General features: G+C 46.3%; 1 protein-coding gene across 2 annotated transcripts; it reads right to left on the reverse strand.

Moving 5' to 3' along the window:
* Nucleotides 1-861: 861 nt before the first annotated feature.
* Nucleotides 862-14033, reverse strand: RBM24 (RNA binding motif protein 24). Of its 2 annotated transcripts, XM_055129429.1 has the most exons (4): nt 13748-14033; nt 12402-12525; nt 10819-10873; nt 862-3116 (listed from the first exon to the last, which is right to left on the reverse strand). In XM_055129429.1, the coding sequence occupies exons 1-4, from the start codon at nt 13913-13915 to the stop codon at nt 2753-2755; spliced, it is 711 nt and encodes a 236-aa protein (XP_054985404.1). In that variant the 5' UTR covers nt 13916-14033; the 3' UTR covers nt 862-2752. The 2 variants fall into 2 exon arrangements, with proteins under 2 accessions (XP_054985404.1, XP_054985405.1); XM_055129430.1 differs by lacking the exon at nt 10819-10873.
* Nucleotides 14034-14473: the final 440 nt, after the last annotated feature.

The raw sequence follows: 14473 nt of genomic DNA on the forward strand, positions 1-14473 counted from the left end.
TGATAAATCAAATGTTTTATTTTCAAGTTCATCAATCAAAATATGGCTTAATGAGGCCAAGAGGGACCTTCCATAAATCTGAAAATGTAACTATGGAACATATCTTTTGAAATAAGATAATCATTGATATTTTGACCGAGTTAAATAACTTAGAAATTATTTTACTGATCTCAGATATTTCCCTGAAGTGCAATAATGCCTATTGCCCTTGGGTTAAAGTAGAGTCTACTATCTTTGGGAAATTAAGCAAAATTTTAACTTGTGATGGTGATGGCTTCAAGTTGCATGAGGTACCATGAAATACAGGGCACAATATGATCACAACATTCATTATCATTTCTGAAAACAAAAGGGGTTGAAGAAAAGATATTCTATGATGGATTTGGTAAATACTGAAATCAAGAGAGTAACAATGTATCCCACAATGAACCTAACATAGACATTTTAAAATTATCAAGATGTTAATCATTCATTTCATTGTCTAATATATATCTCACTAGATGCTCCCATCTCATCGTGGCTAGAATTAAAAAACAAAAACATTTCAATGTTCAATCTGAGCTCTAAGCATGAGGTAGTCTAGTTACTATGACCACTGACCCTTAGTAGAATGCTTATTAGATACTGGTTTGATTCCAATTAGTCACACAATTGAAATATCCTGATTTAAATAACCAGGTGAGGCAGTTATTATTAGCTCAACATTATAGAGGAGAAATCCATGCAAATCTCACCCGAAAGGTATAAAAACAAGGTGTTCTGCTCACCAAGATTATGACCTTTCAATTATGGCCATTAATTCTGGTGGAAAGGAGAAAGAGTTCCACTTCTATGACAAAATGAGAAACAATCAGTGCAACAGAAGTTTTTAAAAATTATATTTAATACAAGTGAATAGATTAGAAGATCTGAAATGTTATAAAGCAATATACACAATGAATAAATAATTTGCACGGGAGAGTCATGTCTACATTACATAACACTGTCTAGTACGGGAATACTTAAAAGTAAATCCAGTGATAATGGAGAAAGTCCATAAAAATGCTAACCTGTCTTCCCTTGTATGAAATTGTTCAAGTATAAAAATCCAATACAGTGTAAAATAGTATTCAATTTAGTTTAAGAATAAAAATCGCAAGTATTGCAGTTTCAGAAGGAAATGTAAAGCAGCATTTAAAAACTACATAAACTACACAAGAAAAGTGTTAAACCAATGAAGTCCCAATAAATGAGGTCTACATGAGCAAAATCAGAGAAGGAAGCATGGAACTAGCAATATACTGTTTTTTTTTTCCTTAAAAAACCTAAAAACTAAAATAAACTAAAATGTGTTCATGTAAGAGTACTCTTCTACAGTGCACATATGAATTTAAATAAATCCACGTCGGCATCTTCAGCTGAATAGGTTAATATTTAATATGCTACAACTAGACCTACTAAATAATTTATGCCATGAGATGAATACATAATTTTACAGTGTCACATCTAAAGTTCCTTTCTTTAGAATGCAGCATAGTAAAACTTAAAAATAAATATCTTAAATAGCATTACTATTAAGGCACAGTATAAACCACATTCTCATTAACCTTTGAAGAATCGTCATCTCAGTAACCTTGTCGTCTCGTGTACTGTATTCACTAATAAATAGTTTTAAATAGGACTCTGAAATAGACACTGAAAAGTGTAAAATTATCTAAAAAGAGGGAGGATGGGGAGGAGGGGGGGGAAATAAATGTCCTTAAGATGGTGCTTAAGGGCCTGGAGTCTGCAAACTTGGCCTGCCTTGATTCCTAAGCCACGAGTCAACACAATAAATAGAAAGAGAAGGCTGTAGTAGCAAAAGCTGACACCAGCAGATACAAGTTTCCCAAAATTGAAACAGGATGGGGAGAGGGATTAGAATGCCGAGGAGCTCATCCAACAAGCACAAGTGATGTGTTCTTTCCAGAACTGTGTGTGTTACTGATTGTCTGTACAGCTGTTACGCCCTGTAATTCCACATCTCTTGCTGCAGTCCCAGTCATCCACAGGCTGGATGAGAAAATAGCTTTGGTGCCTGCCCCCCACGTCCCCCCCCACCGCCACGCTCCGAGAATGATTGATTGTTCGATGCCCGTTTTTGAGATAGGAAGAAAAGTTCCTTCTGACTTGAACAAGTTCTGTAGGCCATGAGCGATTGCTAAAAATGACAATCAGTGCTTTTCACCATTTTGTTTTTTAAAAAAGGAAAAAAAAACAAAAGAAACAAAACAAAAACACAATGACTACTTTTAAAGGTAATTCAAGCTACATATTGCTCACTCTGTATTCCCTGGTTCAACTAGATTCAAATAGCATTTTCTAACTTGTAAAAGGCAGTTTGCTTCCCTGATACTATAAAACGAGGAAAAAAAAAAAAGAAAAAAAAAGAATACTCCCGTTCTAAAAAGTGAAGGAAGTTTCATGGCCACTTTGCCAGCCTTTCCACGGTGGCCTTTCATTGACACTGGCTCTTTGGGATCGATTTCTGAAACTGAGCCCCAACTGCCCCGCCCCCACCCCCCTATCTAAGAACCTTCCTGGAGTATTACACCAAAAAAAAAAAAAAAGGTTGCTTCACCATAGCTTAGCTTTTTTTTTTCTTTTTTGCATTTTTTTTTAAAGCTGTTAAGTCAATGTTAAACTGATTAGCAACTAAAAAAAAAAAATTGGAAAAACGGGGAGGCCGAGAGAGAACACGATGATGATTCCACGCGGGGATCACGGGGCAGCTCTACTGCATCCGGTCGGTGGGCAGCTGCTGGGGCTGGTACTGGCCGAAGGCGGCGGCCGCGGCGGCGGCGGCGGCGGCGGCCGCGGCGGTCCCGGGCGCGGCGGCGGCGAGGGGCTGCTGCACGGCGTAGCCGTAGCCCCCCGCCGTGACGTAGCCCGCCGCGGCCGGGGACGCGGCGTACGGGTACTGGTCGTAGGCGGCGGCCGCGGCGGCGGCGGCGGCGGCGGCCGAGTACTGCGCGTAGGCGGCGCCGGTGTAGTCGATGTAGGGCGCGGTGGAGGCGGCGGCGGCGGCGGGCTGCACGTGCGGGATGACCACGCCGGGCTGCACGAAGGCCTGCGGGTACACGTAGTGGGCCGGGATCCTGCGGAGAGACGGGGTGGGGGTGCGGGGGGGAGAGCAAAAGAGCATCAGGCGGTGGCCGCCCCCTCTCTCTTCCCAGCCTGGCTTCAAGCCGTCAGACACCCCCCCCCCCCGCCCCATTTAGTGGTTATTATGAGCATAGGGTTGCCACAATACCTACTTTGTTAGAGGGCTGGGGGCGGGCGGGGGCGGGGTATGTAGTAGCCAAAGTCTTGGAGAGGTGGGGGGCAAGACCGATAAATTACATAAATAGATAAATAAATAGAAGGAAGCGAGTCGCCCAAATCGGATCCCCCTTGGGAGATGTTGATTTTAGCATCCTTTTAGAAGCAGCACCGGGCCTTGGAGCCCAGGTTGGCAGACCAAGGTGAGGGTTCGCCAAGGCTGTGCACCTAGGAGGTAGCTCCATTGATGAAGACTTTTTTTTTTTCATCAAGACTTTTGGGCTCGTTGGCCGGCTGTTCATACGACAAAAAAACTGGCCGGCTAAGTGGGAAGACTCTTGGCGCTGATTTGGGGGTGTCGGGGAGGATGCCCACAAGGCAATCCGTGACGTTTTCAATGCCCGGGGCGGTGGGTTGAGTAAGTCTCCCCCATCCCCATTTTCAACAAAATCTGTCTGTTTAGTATCATGGCAACCCTACTGGAAGTTGCTATGCAGACTCAGCACACATTAATCTCTCGGCAACCTCAGTCACCCTTATTAAAAATAATCATCAAGAAAAGAAGCAGGCGACAAAGTAACAAAGGAGTTTTAAAAGTTCACAAGTGTGGTACACACAGCAGAATCACACTTCTCAAACTGACTGTAGTGCAGCTCACTCTATCACCAGGCTGTAGTGGGAAGCTACTGAAATGCTATTAGCATTCATGGCAGTGATTCCCAAAGAGAAGTGCAGCACACTTTTGGTCTTTCTCTCTTTCTTTTTCTCCGTAACATTCATAAGGGTCAACCAAACCTGTTTGACTATCGGGCAACGGAAGGTCAGCCAGCTTGTTTATCTCTATGCAAGACAGACAGAAGGGGTTTTGGGGAAATGATGAGGTTGAGGGAATAGGAAGGGGACAGGGAGACACAACTAAATATTTCTACAGTTAACATAAACTTAAAAGGCTTCTGTAACACTGTGAGTAAAAAAAAAAAAGTGTTTTTTTTTGTGTGCATCTAATACCCTTGTTTTATCCTCCACATTGACACAGCTTATATGCAAATCTTTAAATCTGCCCCAAACACATCCATTCTATTGCTATAAATTATCCTGCAAAAGTTCAAGAAAGTGAAACAAAATTCAGTACCTTGTAAGCATTATACATTCGAAGATGACATAACACATGAACTCCCATGACCTTACTTAAAAGTTAATTTTGCTAAAAAAAAAAGTAAAACCCCAAATTCACAAGAGATTATTAAGAAAAAACCCTCAAGCTTCTCAATTCCCATTCTTATGGTTCATGACTTGCAATTTAAAACACTGCCATGAATATGTTCATTTTCATCTCTGTTAACAAGACTCTCCATCCAAATCCTCCCCCTCCACCCCATCTCTCTCTCAGTGGTGCCAAGATCGAACCCAGGACTTCACACATCCAGCACAAGTGCTCTATCCCGTAGGCACTTCCCTGTCCCCCAAATGCTCCCCTTTCTGAAACTCCACCACGAGGATGCCATCTGGTTGCTGGCCAAGCTGGCCTCTCAGCATCCACGCACAAGTTACAGTCCTCACATTGGAAAGCACGCCAAACAGAAAATCTCCCATTTAGATTTTCGAAAGCCAGAGATTTGGCTTGGCCTGGCCCAAGTTTTACTGAAAGCACTCATTAATGAACATCCATGGAAAAGATGGATTTATCACAGAGGGTAGCGAACTCCGACCCCCGCGATAAAAATACACTCCATTTCACTCCACTTGTATATCTTTCCCAGTGCCAGGAGAAACAACGTCATCGAGTGTTTCCGAGGACACTTAGGAGATGTTCTTAGTTGCTTGTCAGAAACTAGATGCACGGTCAGGCCCGCACCCCAAACTTCCCTGCAGGTCGGGGACCAGCCCTCTCCCAGCGACAGGTGTGGCACTAGAGGTGACACGGCCCAGTGAAGACAGGCCGAAGCGAGCCAGCATGCCTGCCAGTTTTCACGTTGTGATGGACAGCAGGGGCTGCAGCGGGGCTATTTTTGATCCTGTCAGGCGACAAGGGTTTCCAGCGGGTAAAATGTCTTTATAAGGCCAAAGTGAAACATCTATCAGCTGCAAGGGCCAGCCAGTAGGACGCTCACTGATACTGAAACATTAACCCCTCGGTTCCCAAGGTCCCAGGAACCACCCTGAGCTGGCGAGGAGGATCTTATCTTTGAATAAGGCCCTTCGCTAAAAATAAGTTTAGCTTACAAACAGGCAAGACGCGCGTGTGTGTGTGCATGCGTGCACGATGCATTTACAAGCTGTTCGCTAAGAAGCGGAGCAGACAGGCAGGACAAAATTGTGTGTGCGCGTATGCATGTCAAGTGCATTAGAAGACAGCCACGGCTGCTGACAGGGTTCTTGCCTCTGTATTGATTTTACATGAACAGTTCGGATTTGATAATGCGGAGCAATCAGAGTGTGGAATTCCCACTGATGTCAGAGATGAAGTTTGGTGCGTGGGGGATCAGAGGGGGTCTGGATGGCGCGGGGTGGGGGGAAACCTTGAGTCTTTGAAGGTTTAAGGGAAAGGTTGACCCCAGGAGACCAAGGAGAGTCTAAAATGTCTGGGGCCAGGAAGAAAGGCAGAGCCAGGGAGAGGGTAATGTGGCACTTAGGAAGGAATTCCTGTGTTGGGAATTATTTTGGGGGGGGGTCTTGGGGAGGTTTTTCAAGAGGGACTTAGGAGACCTGGGGGCCCCTCTGGGCAGTTCGATGCAAAGGCCAGAGGACGCAGTGCTGCCTGGGCCCTGGGGTGCTAGGGTCTACCCAGAATATCCTGGTAGAACTTGGGGGTCTCTAAGGCTGCACCTGGTAATTCTTGGCCAAGAATGTCATGCTAAGGATCTAAATAAAGGTCAGCCACAAGGCCAGGATGCACTCTAAACCTTATACTTTCTTTCCAATCTTTCTCTGTGACTTTGAAAATCATTTTAAATGTAAAATTATACGGGGGGAGGCTCCCATCACTGTTTGGGGACCGTGGAAGGTCACTCCCGGTGATACTTCACTAACGGGGCTGACTGTTCAATGTTCCACCCAGGAACACAGTATTGCTGTAGCCCAGTAGTACTAGGGATCCCCGGTGTCACATCCAGTGGTACTTGAGGGGCCATGCAGTGCCAAAGGCTTGAACTCAGGTCCTTGAGCACACAAGACCCACACGCCCTTGACTCCCTAGTCCCACTCTGTGACTTCTGAAGCAGCATCCTAACTGGCTTCCTCTTCCACCAAATCCCCGCGTGACCAGTCTCCATCTCACTGTCCTGTTCAAACTCTGTGGTCCTTTACAACCGAACTGCAAACTTCTTAGACTCCAGAATGCTAGGCCTTTTATACTACTGAGAGAGTTTGCCAGTACTTCTTCCCACCTCCTCGAACACACCCGGACCACGGTCGTGAATGTTTTCTGGATATACCGCTCATTTCTAGATCCCCATCTAAGCTCTCCCCACCCCGCTTGCTAAGCCACCAATTTCCCTCCCCTCTCTACCTGCTGATATGGAAACCCTATCTGCCTGTGCTCATGTACTCTTCCAGGGGAAATGAACCTAATACTTCCAACCCTACATCGCTGCGCGCTGAATGCAAGTCCCTCCTCATATCTCTTCATTCTCAGCAATGAAAAACAAATGATCAAATGCTTCCTTTTCAGCGGGTCCGACTTTAGGGGGGAGAAAATCCAAACAATAGTGAGTTTTTTGTTGAAATATTGAATGTGATCAAAGTAAAGTGAAAGTGAAATTTATCAGTTACACAGGCAGGGTGGGGAGCTGGGGAGGTGGGGGTGGGGGGGTTAAGGGGAGGTTTACTGTGATTCTTGGTGGTGGAATATGTGCACTGGTGAAGGGATGGGTGTTCGAGCATTGTATAACTGAGACTTAAACCTGAAAGCTTTGTAACTTTCCACATGGTGATTCAGTGGATGGCCCTTTGGGGGGACTTTTCAGCATACTTTTTTTTTTTTAAGAGAGGACAAGAGAGAATAGACATTTTGGTTGTGCCTTGACATAGGACAAAACGTATGAAACTCAGACAATGTCCATTACGAGCCCTATGGGAAATTTAATCTCTCTGTCTTGTTCTTTTTCACCCACAGAGTGAAAGACATTTCATGATGTCTTCATCAAATAATAAGTGTGGTTGAAGGAGAAATAGTAGAGCATCCTAGAAATAATAGGATGCTTGCCTTTCACGTGGTCAACCTGGGTTCAATCCCCAATAGTGCAGATGGTCCCCCAAGTACTGTCAGGTGAGATTCCTGAGCAGAACCAGGAACAAGCCCCGAACACTTGTAGATGTGGCCCCCAAAGCAAAACAGAACATTAACAATTATGAGCACTAAATGACCTAATTCATGTTACTCTCTTTTATCAGTAAGCAGAGGTGCAGTGAATGGAAGATCCTGCCCCTCCCATACCTTTTAGTGGATGGTACAGCACTTAGCACAGTGCTAACCCCAATAATATAAGCTCAGGGCTTCTAATTATACAGCCAATGTTTAAGTGCATTTCAACAGTATCTAAACTAGCCTAGAATTTTTTACTCACAAATCGGCAATCTCTCCACTCCAAGATTTCAATCAGAAAATGTTTCCTTTGAACATCAACTACTTATAAGTTACTGTTCAGCAAATTCACAAGTTTCTATATATCTAACCACCGAGTAACATCTGAAATTCCCTGTGAAAGCTCAGAATGATCTGAGGCCATTAAAGGCCCATGTAACGAATACTTTAACAGTCACTAGGATTTCAAACAAGGTAAGTGAAACAACAACAGAAAATTCTCAAGCTTCTTTCTAGGTCTAAAATAAGAGCATGTGGCATTCAAATAGAATTTGGGATGACCAGGTGTGATTTGTTAGGTACAGACTCTGGAAATTACAACAGTGTTTTGAGAATGGCTTGAAACAGAGAGAAGGCTTGCTTGGCACATCTGGAATGCTATCTATTTCTAATAAGAATCTCAAGTTCAAACAATTTATGCGAACAGTAAAAATAAGAGCCCTTTGTCAGGCCACTAATAGCCAAGGGGATGAAGAATGAAACATTACTATCAAAACATCTTTGATTTAAAAGTTTTTATCTGATATCTTTGAATGTCCTTCTTCATGTTCTTTTCTTTCTCCAAGATCCACAATCACCACCACCACCAATCCAAATTTCTGCATCACCCTCGTCGATGGCCTGGTTTCTCTGTACATGGAGTCTTTCTTTCCCAAGCCTTTATGCATGCTCACCCCACTCCTTGTGTCTGTTCTTAAAGAAGCACCTGACAAGCACAAATGCCCTGGTTCAAGTTTAAGTCAATCTACAAACCCCATCTAACTTCTCCAACTTTCCTATTTCCTCGCTATTGTGGATTTCCTCAGTACTTAAAATAATTCGATGGAAATGATTAGCTTGGGACAATTTTGCTTCCCAGAGTAAAATGCAATTACCTTATTCTGTATGGCCCACTAATAAATACATTGGAAAAAAACCCACATGCCAACACCTGCTGCTCGATTTCATCCTCCAACTGATCTAACATGATTTGGCTGAAAAAAGAGTCGGTTCAACATTACTTATGGCGGAGGGGATTTTCCTGCTTAAAGTGATCAGGAACCAGTGGTTTTCAGTGGCCAGTTCTGCTGGTTTGGTTATTTTATATTCAAATATCTGTATGTTTTTTCATTGAATAATATTGCATTTAAAAATAACTACACAAAATACTATTATAAATAATGGTTTTTACTGTTGCCTTATTGGTCTGCGAACTACTAGTCAGGAGGCGTGAAAAGGCTGAAAACCACTGATCCAGATCAAGGCAGTTGGGAGCATGGAGGCAGCAGCTGGAACCAACTGTCCACGACTTGCCAGAATCCAGGATGGTTTGGGTGGAACTCTGATACAACTGTGGGTATATGAAGGCCTTTTCTAATCATATGGGATTGAAGATACTTTTTTTAAAAAGTAAGAGTTGACAGCGTGAGAGCTCTCAAAGCAGAGTTTGAGATGCTCATGGAAAACATAACATGATTTTCCCAAGTCAAATTATTACCTTTTAGAAAAAATTTCTAGTTTTTGGGCCATACCTGGTGGTGCTCAAGGGACCATATGGGACACCGAGAACTGAACCTGGGTCAGCCGCATGCAAGGCAAGCGCCCTACCTGCAGTACTATGGCTCCAGGCCCTCAAATCATCACTATTGTTGGGAGTGTATGTTTGGAGACACGGAGAGAGCTCTCATGTAAACGGATCCCAGTCTGGCAGCTTACCCGTGTAGATGCTAAGTTATCCAAGCAGCTATTGTTCAGGACAAAATACTTCTCAAGCAGTCAAAGAACATTTAGATCTCCAGTATCGGAGTGACAAAAAATGATGATGGCTGCTGCAGAATGCAGCCCGACCGTACTCAAGTGTTTGGTGGGTAGGAGGACCCCTCACCCACATCATGCCTGAATGAAAAAGAAATAGGGAGCTCAGATGAGGGAATCTGGCGATCACAGGATCCAGAGATAATAAGTTTCTGAGCCAGCTGTGCACCCAAGCTAGATCTGAAGGTAAGTTAGTGCTACCTGACTCTACTGGCGAAATCAGTGAAATCAGATGACAGTGGTGGAACCTTTATATGGGATGGCCTAAGAACGGATACACATTCTAAAAAAGAAAAGAACCCATTCCCAGAAAACTTCCCAGTGAGACAGAAACTTAGGGCATGCAAGCAATGAATCCGTGTTCTTACAGAGAAAAATCACACAATTTAGCACTCACTACAAAAAAATTTGGTTAAATGGAAGTCACAGGCTATAGCTTAAAAGCAAGGGGGAAAAAAAAGGCCTTTGCTTCCCATGGCAAAGTCAAAAGTCAACACTCCTCAACACCGCCACCAAAACTCCAAACACAGAGAGCCCCTTCCCCGAGGAAAAGAAAACACTTTCACTACAGCTCTTTTCAATTAAGTAAAAGCACACAGTTTAGCTATCAACACCACTTCATTACTGTAATAAATAAAATAAAGCACACGGAGGTCTATTGACTATTGTGAAAAATAAAATCAACAACACCAACATCCATGCATCGTTAATCACCATCTGAGCTTGTGTGTCTGAGTCTACCGGTTACAGAGTTTAATTCCAAACAGAACTATTCCACCTCTTATCATCGTATCCTTCTCATCAGTTAGCTTAACTGTATACGAGCCCTGTCAGGTTAGAAAGAGATAAATAAAATTGAGTCAAGTTGAGCAGTGGTAATGGGGTTGGACACAATCGTCTGGTACACAAGTCATACCTGGTATTTTGGTTTGGTTTTGTAAATCATAAGCTCAAAAGTTTTGTCTGGTTTGGAGGCTGCATACTGGGGCAGATAACTTGACTCATCTAAAAATATTTTGAGTATCAGCATTAAAAATACACAATCATCTATAGATAGATATAACCAGGAACATCCTGTGACATGGTTTTGTTTGTACTTAACAAAATGGCAGGCTAACAAGTGAGTTGTATTAAAATCTAGGAGGCCTGATCAATCGACTTACCCGAAAGGTCTTTGTATAAGAGCTGGATGAATTTGTTGGACACCAAAGGCAAAACCTAACAATAAAACATACCACATTCTCTATTTGTACATGGCTGGGCATTCATTTCTTCCACATATAAAATGCAACGACTCTCACTTAGAAAAGACAAGAATTATTCAATACTGTTGAGACTAAATATATAAAAAGTCATTTTCATTAATATTGTTACTGATCCAAAGTAAAGCTTTTTATAGGCTCTACTTGGAAACTAAAAATTATACTGTTTAGACATAGAATAAAAACTCAGAAAATTAGACCAAGGAATAATAAGATGAATGAAACTACATGTCACAAATATTCCAACAATCTGGAATCATGCATTATTAAAAAAGAACTTTTCATAAGTTAGAACATTCTGGAGTGTTTTACACAATGCTTTGGGAGATTATATATATGTTAGAGATTAAGGTGCAGATAATTCAGGGGGAAAACTACCCTTTCCTTTTTCCTGAATAGTACACATACAATGGATTAGACAAATATGTATTTTCAACGCTCCTGGTTGTTTGCACATTTACTCTTTCTTGACAAACTGATTTGCTAGCAAATTCATTTGAATGGAAATGTCAGTCTCTTTCCAGAATTTCAGATGTAAAGATATAAAAGTGAACAGCCCATGATTTAATCAAACAATGTTGCTTACCTAAGAAAAAGATTACATTTGTGCAACAGTGGATTCTCTTGTTATTTGTGCTACTGCAACTGACAATGATGCAAACAAATCAAAAGGGATTTTTCCTTCTCACATAGACAAAATTCTGTTTCCCGGGGCTCCTCCTGATAGATTGCTTAACTTCGGAACAACCATTTCTCACTTCTACACCTCACTTTCTTATTCTGGCACAATGAGGGCCCCTGCATTCTGTAAACCTGCTCTCTTTCTCTTTACCTATATGCTGTGGTTTTATGCTGAGCATTTACCATCCAGACACCACCCTGGGTAAGAGTTCAACTGAAGTCAGATCCCTCTATAGGGCAACTGGTGGTTGGTAAGAGAAACACCAAATAAGAAGTAAAAGCAGAAATCAGGGCCCAGAGAATCAGTGACAGTGGGCTAAAGAACTGGAAAACTGTGAGCAATTTATGATCAAATCACTCTCAGGACCAGCCCCTAGGCCTGGGAGTACAGAAACTGTCAGACACCCCAGGAAGCGTCAGACATCCCCGCCCCCTCCCACGGATCTATCACACACCCCAGGATCTAATTTTGCTCTCCTGAGTTACAGTTTCAAGACCTGAAAGGGGCTTTTAAGGGCTCTCATTCATCCTGAATGTCCTGGACCAGTGATGGTTCAACTTGGCTCAATACTGTCTCAAGGAAGCCTGATTTTCGAAACCAGAAATTCTGTCATGCTCAGAAACCTGTGTGTGTGTTTGTGTGTGTGTGTGTGTGTGTGTGTGTGTGTGTGTGTGTGGTGTTCTGGTACAGTGGCGGGGGACGGTGTTGCGTTTCTCACCTGGTTGCATGCTCAGAAGTGTGTGTGGGGGGGTGGGGGGCTGTCCAGGTGCCGTAGCGGGGAGGGGGTTGTTGCGTGTCTCACCTGGTTGCATGATTCTGGGTTTGGCTCCCAGGTATGCCAGGTTGACGTTGGCCTTCCTGCCGTCGATGATGGGGTTGGGGTCTTTGCAGGCTCGCTCCGCGGCCGCCCTATCAGCCATGGTGACCTTACCGACGCAGAAGACGGACAGACAGGGGAAAAGAAGGGGGGTCTCGATTAACCAAGCAAAGTCCTCCCCGAGAAAACTGCAGGCGACCCTAAACGCTTCCTCCTGCGGCACTGATCGCCCGTGCAAATAAATCGGGGGGGGGGGGGAAGAACAGAAAGGAAGAAATCCCTATTTACGCCACCCACACCCCCGCCAAACCTTGCAGGGTGCTAGCAGGGCCTAGGTGCATTCGGAAGCCTGAATATTCGGCTAAGAACTTTTCTAGATCCGCTCTCCGGAGACCAGACCTCCCACCTTCTCTCCTTCCCTCCCTCCGCCCCAGCTGGCCCGCGCGCCCGCCCACCCCCCGCGTCTCAGGTCCCGACCCAGGCTGAGAGCCGAGGTTCGCTTGGAGAGAAAAAGTCCAGCCTGACTTCCGCCCGGTGCTCCCAGACTCCCAGCAAAACACTCCCCCGAGACAATAGCTATTGTCCTGCTCTGGGGGGGTTCCTGGATCGGCCAGCAGCAGCCTCCGAATCTGCACGCCTGTTTGCAACGTGCCCATCTCCACGACGGTGTACGCGTTTGCAGTTCGCGCACCCCCACCCCCCGCCCCTCGGCGCCCCGAGTCTTTGCAAAATAAATAATAATAATCTACCTTTGCAATGAAATGGGGTCCTCGAGGAGGGCGGCGGCGAGAAAGGGCCGAGCCCCAGACCTCCCCGGGCGTCCGGCTGGCCGCGCCAACGCCAGGAGCCACGCAGTTTTACAAAGCAACAGCGTGCTTAGCGACCGGCCTCCGAGCCGGGCAGGCGCTTCTGCGGGGGGCCGGGGCCCCTCCGCACTCCCTCCCCCGCAAAAAAAAAAAAAAAAAAACCCACACAAACCAGCAGTCATTCCAGTTCTCTCCTTCCCCCACCCCTCCACCCCCTGCTCGGCCCCCGACCCCGCCGAGCCCCGGGAGCAGACGCCGGCCCTCCCTCACTCCCTCCCTCCCCCAGCGCCCGGGCGCGCAAACTTTCAGCTCAGCGGGGAGCGAGCCGAGGGGCAGCGGAGCCCCCCCACTCCCCCAACTTCGAGCCTCTCAGGCCCTCCCTGCAACCCCCTCTACCTCCACTCCCGTATTCTCGCTCCTCGACTCGCCCCCCCACCATGATTATTATTATTGTTATTATTATTTGCTTTCCCCCCCTCCCCACCGTGGGCCCCCGCCCCACTCCCCAGCATCCGCGCAACTTACAAATCCATAGCCCCGGGACTTGCCCGTCTGCCGGTCGGTGATGACCACCGCCTCCTCGATGTCGCCGAAGACCTCGAAGTATTTGCGCAGGCTGGCGTCGGTGGTGTGGTAGGGCAGCCCCCCGACGAAGATCTTGGTGTACGTCGTGTCCTTCTGCGTCGTGTGCATCTTCGCGCCCGCGCCGCCGCTCGGGCTCCGGCTCCGGCTCCGGCTGCGGCTGCGGCTGCGGCTCGGGCAGCGGCTGCGCCTCCTCCTCCGGCTCGGCGTCTCCTGCCCGCGGGGGCGGCCGCCGGGGGCCGAGGGCGAGCCCGTGGGCGCGGGCGGCGGGGGGCGGCCGAGGGCGCGGGGCGCGCGGCTTCCCAAGTCGCCTGCAGCCGCCGCCGCCGCAGCCGCCGCAGCCGCCGCAGCAGCAACAGCAGCCGCCGCCGCGCCGCCGCCGCCGCCGACTTCGCTCTCTCCTGCCGCCGCCGCCCCCCCTGCCGGTCGCGCTCCCAGTCCTCGGGATCGTCTGCGCGAGGCTCCGGGTCGGGGAGAAACGTGCAAACGCTTTTCCAACTCACCCGGCGGGGAGTCCTTCCCCCCACTATTGCACCCCACTTCCCCCGCCCAGAACAAAATGGAAAAATAAAAAAGCAATAAAACCAGATAGAAAAAAAAAATCAGAGGGTGGCTCGGTGCGCGCTCAGAGGTAGCTGTCTAGCTGGGAAAGGAGGGAGGCGTCTGCGC

The sequence above is a fragment of the Sorex araneus genome, chromosome 2 (assembly GCF_027595985.1).
Source record: "Sorex araneus isolate mSorAra2 chromosome 2, mSorAra2.pri, whole genome shotgun sequence".
Lineage (NCBI taxonomy): Eukaryota > Metazoa > Chordata > Mammalia > Eulipotyphla > Soricidae > Sorex > Sorex araneus.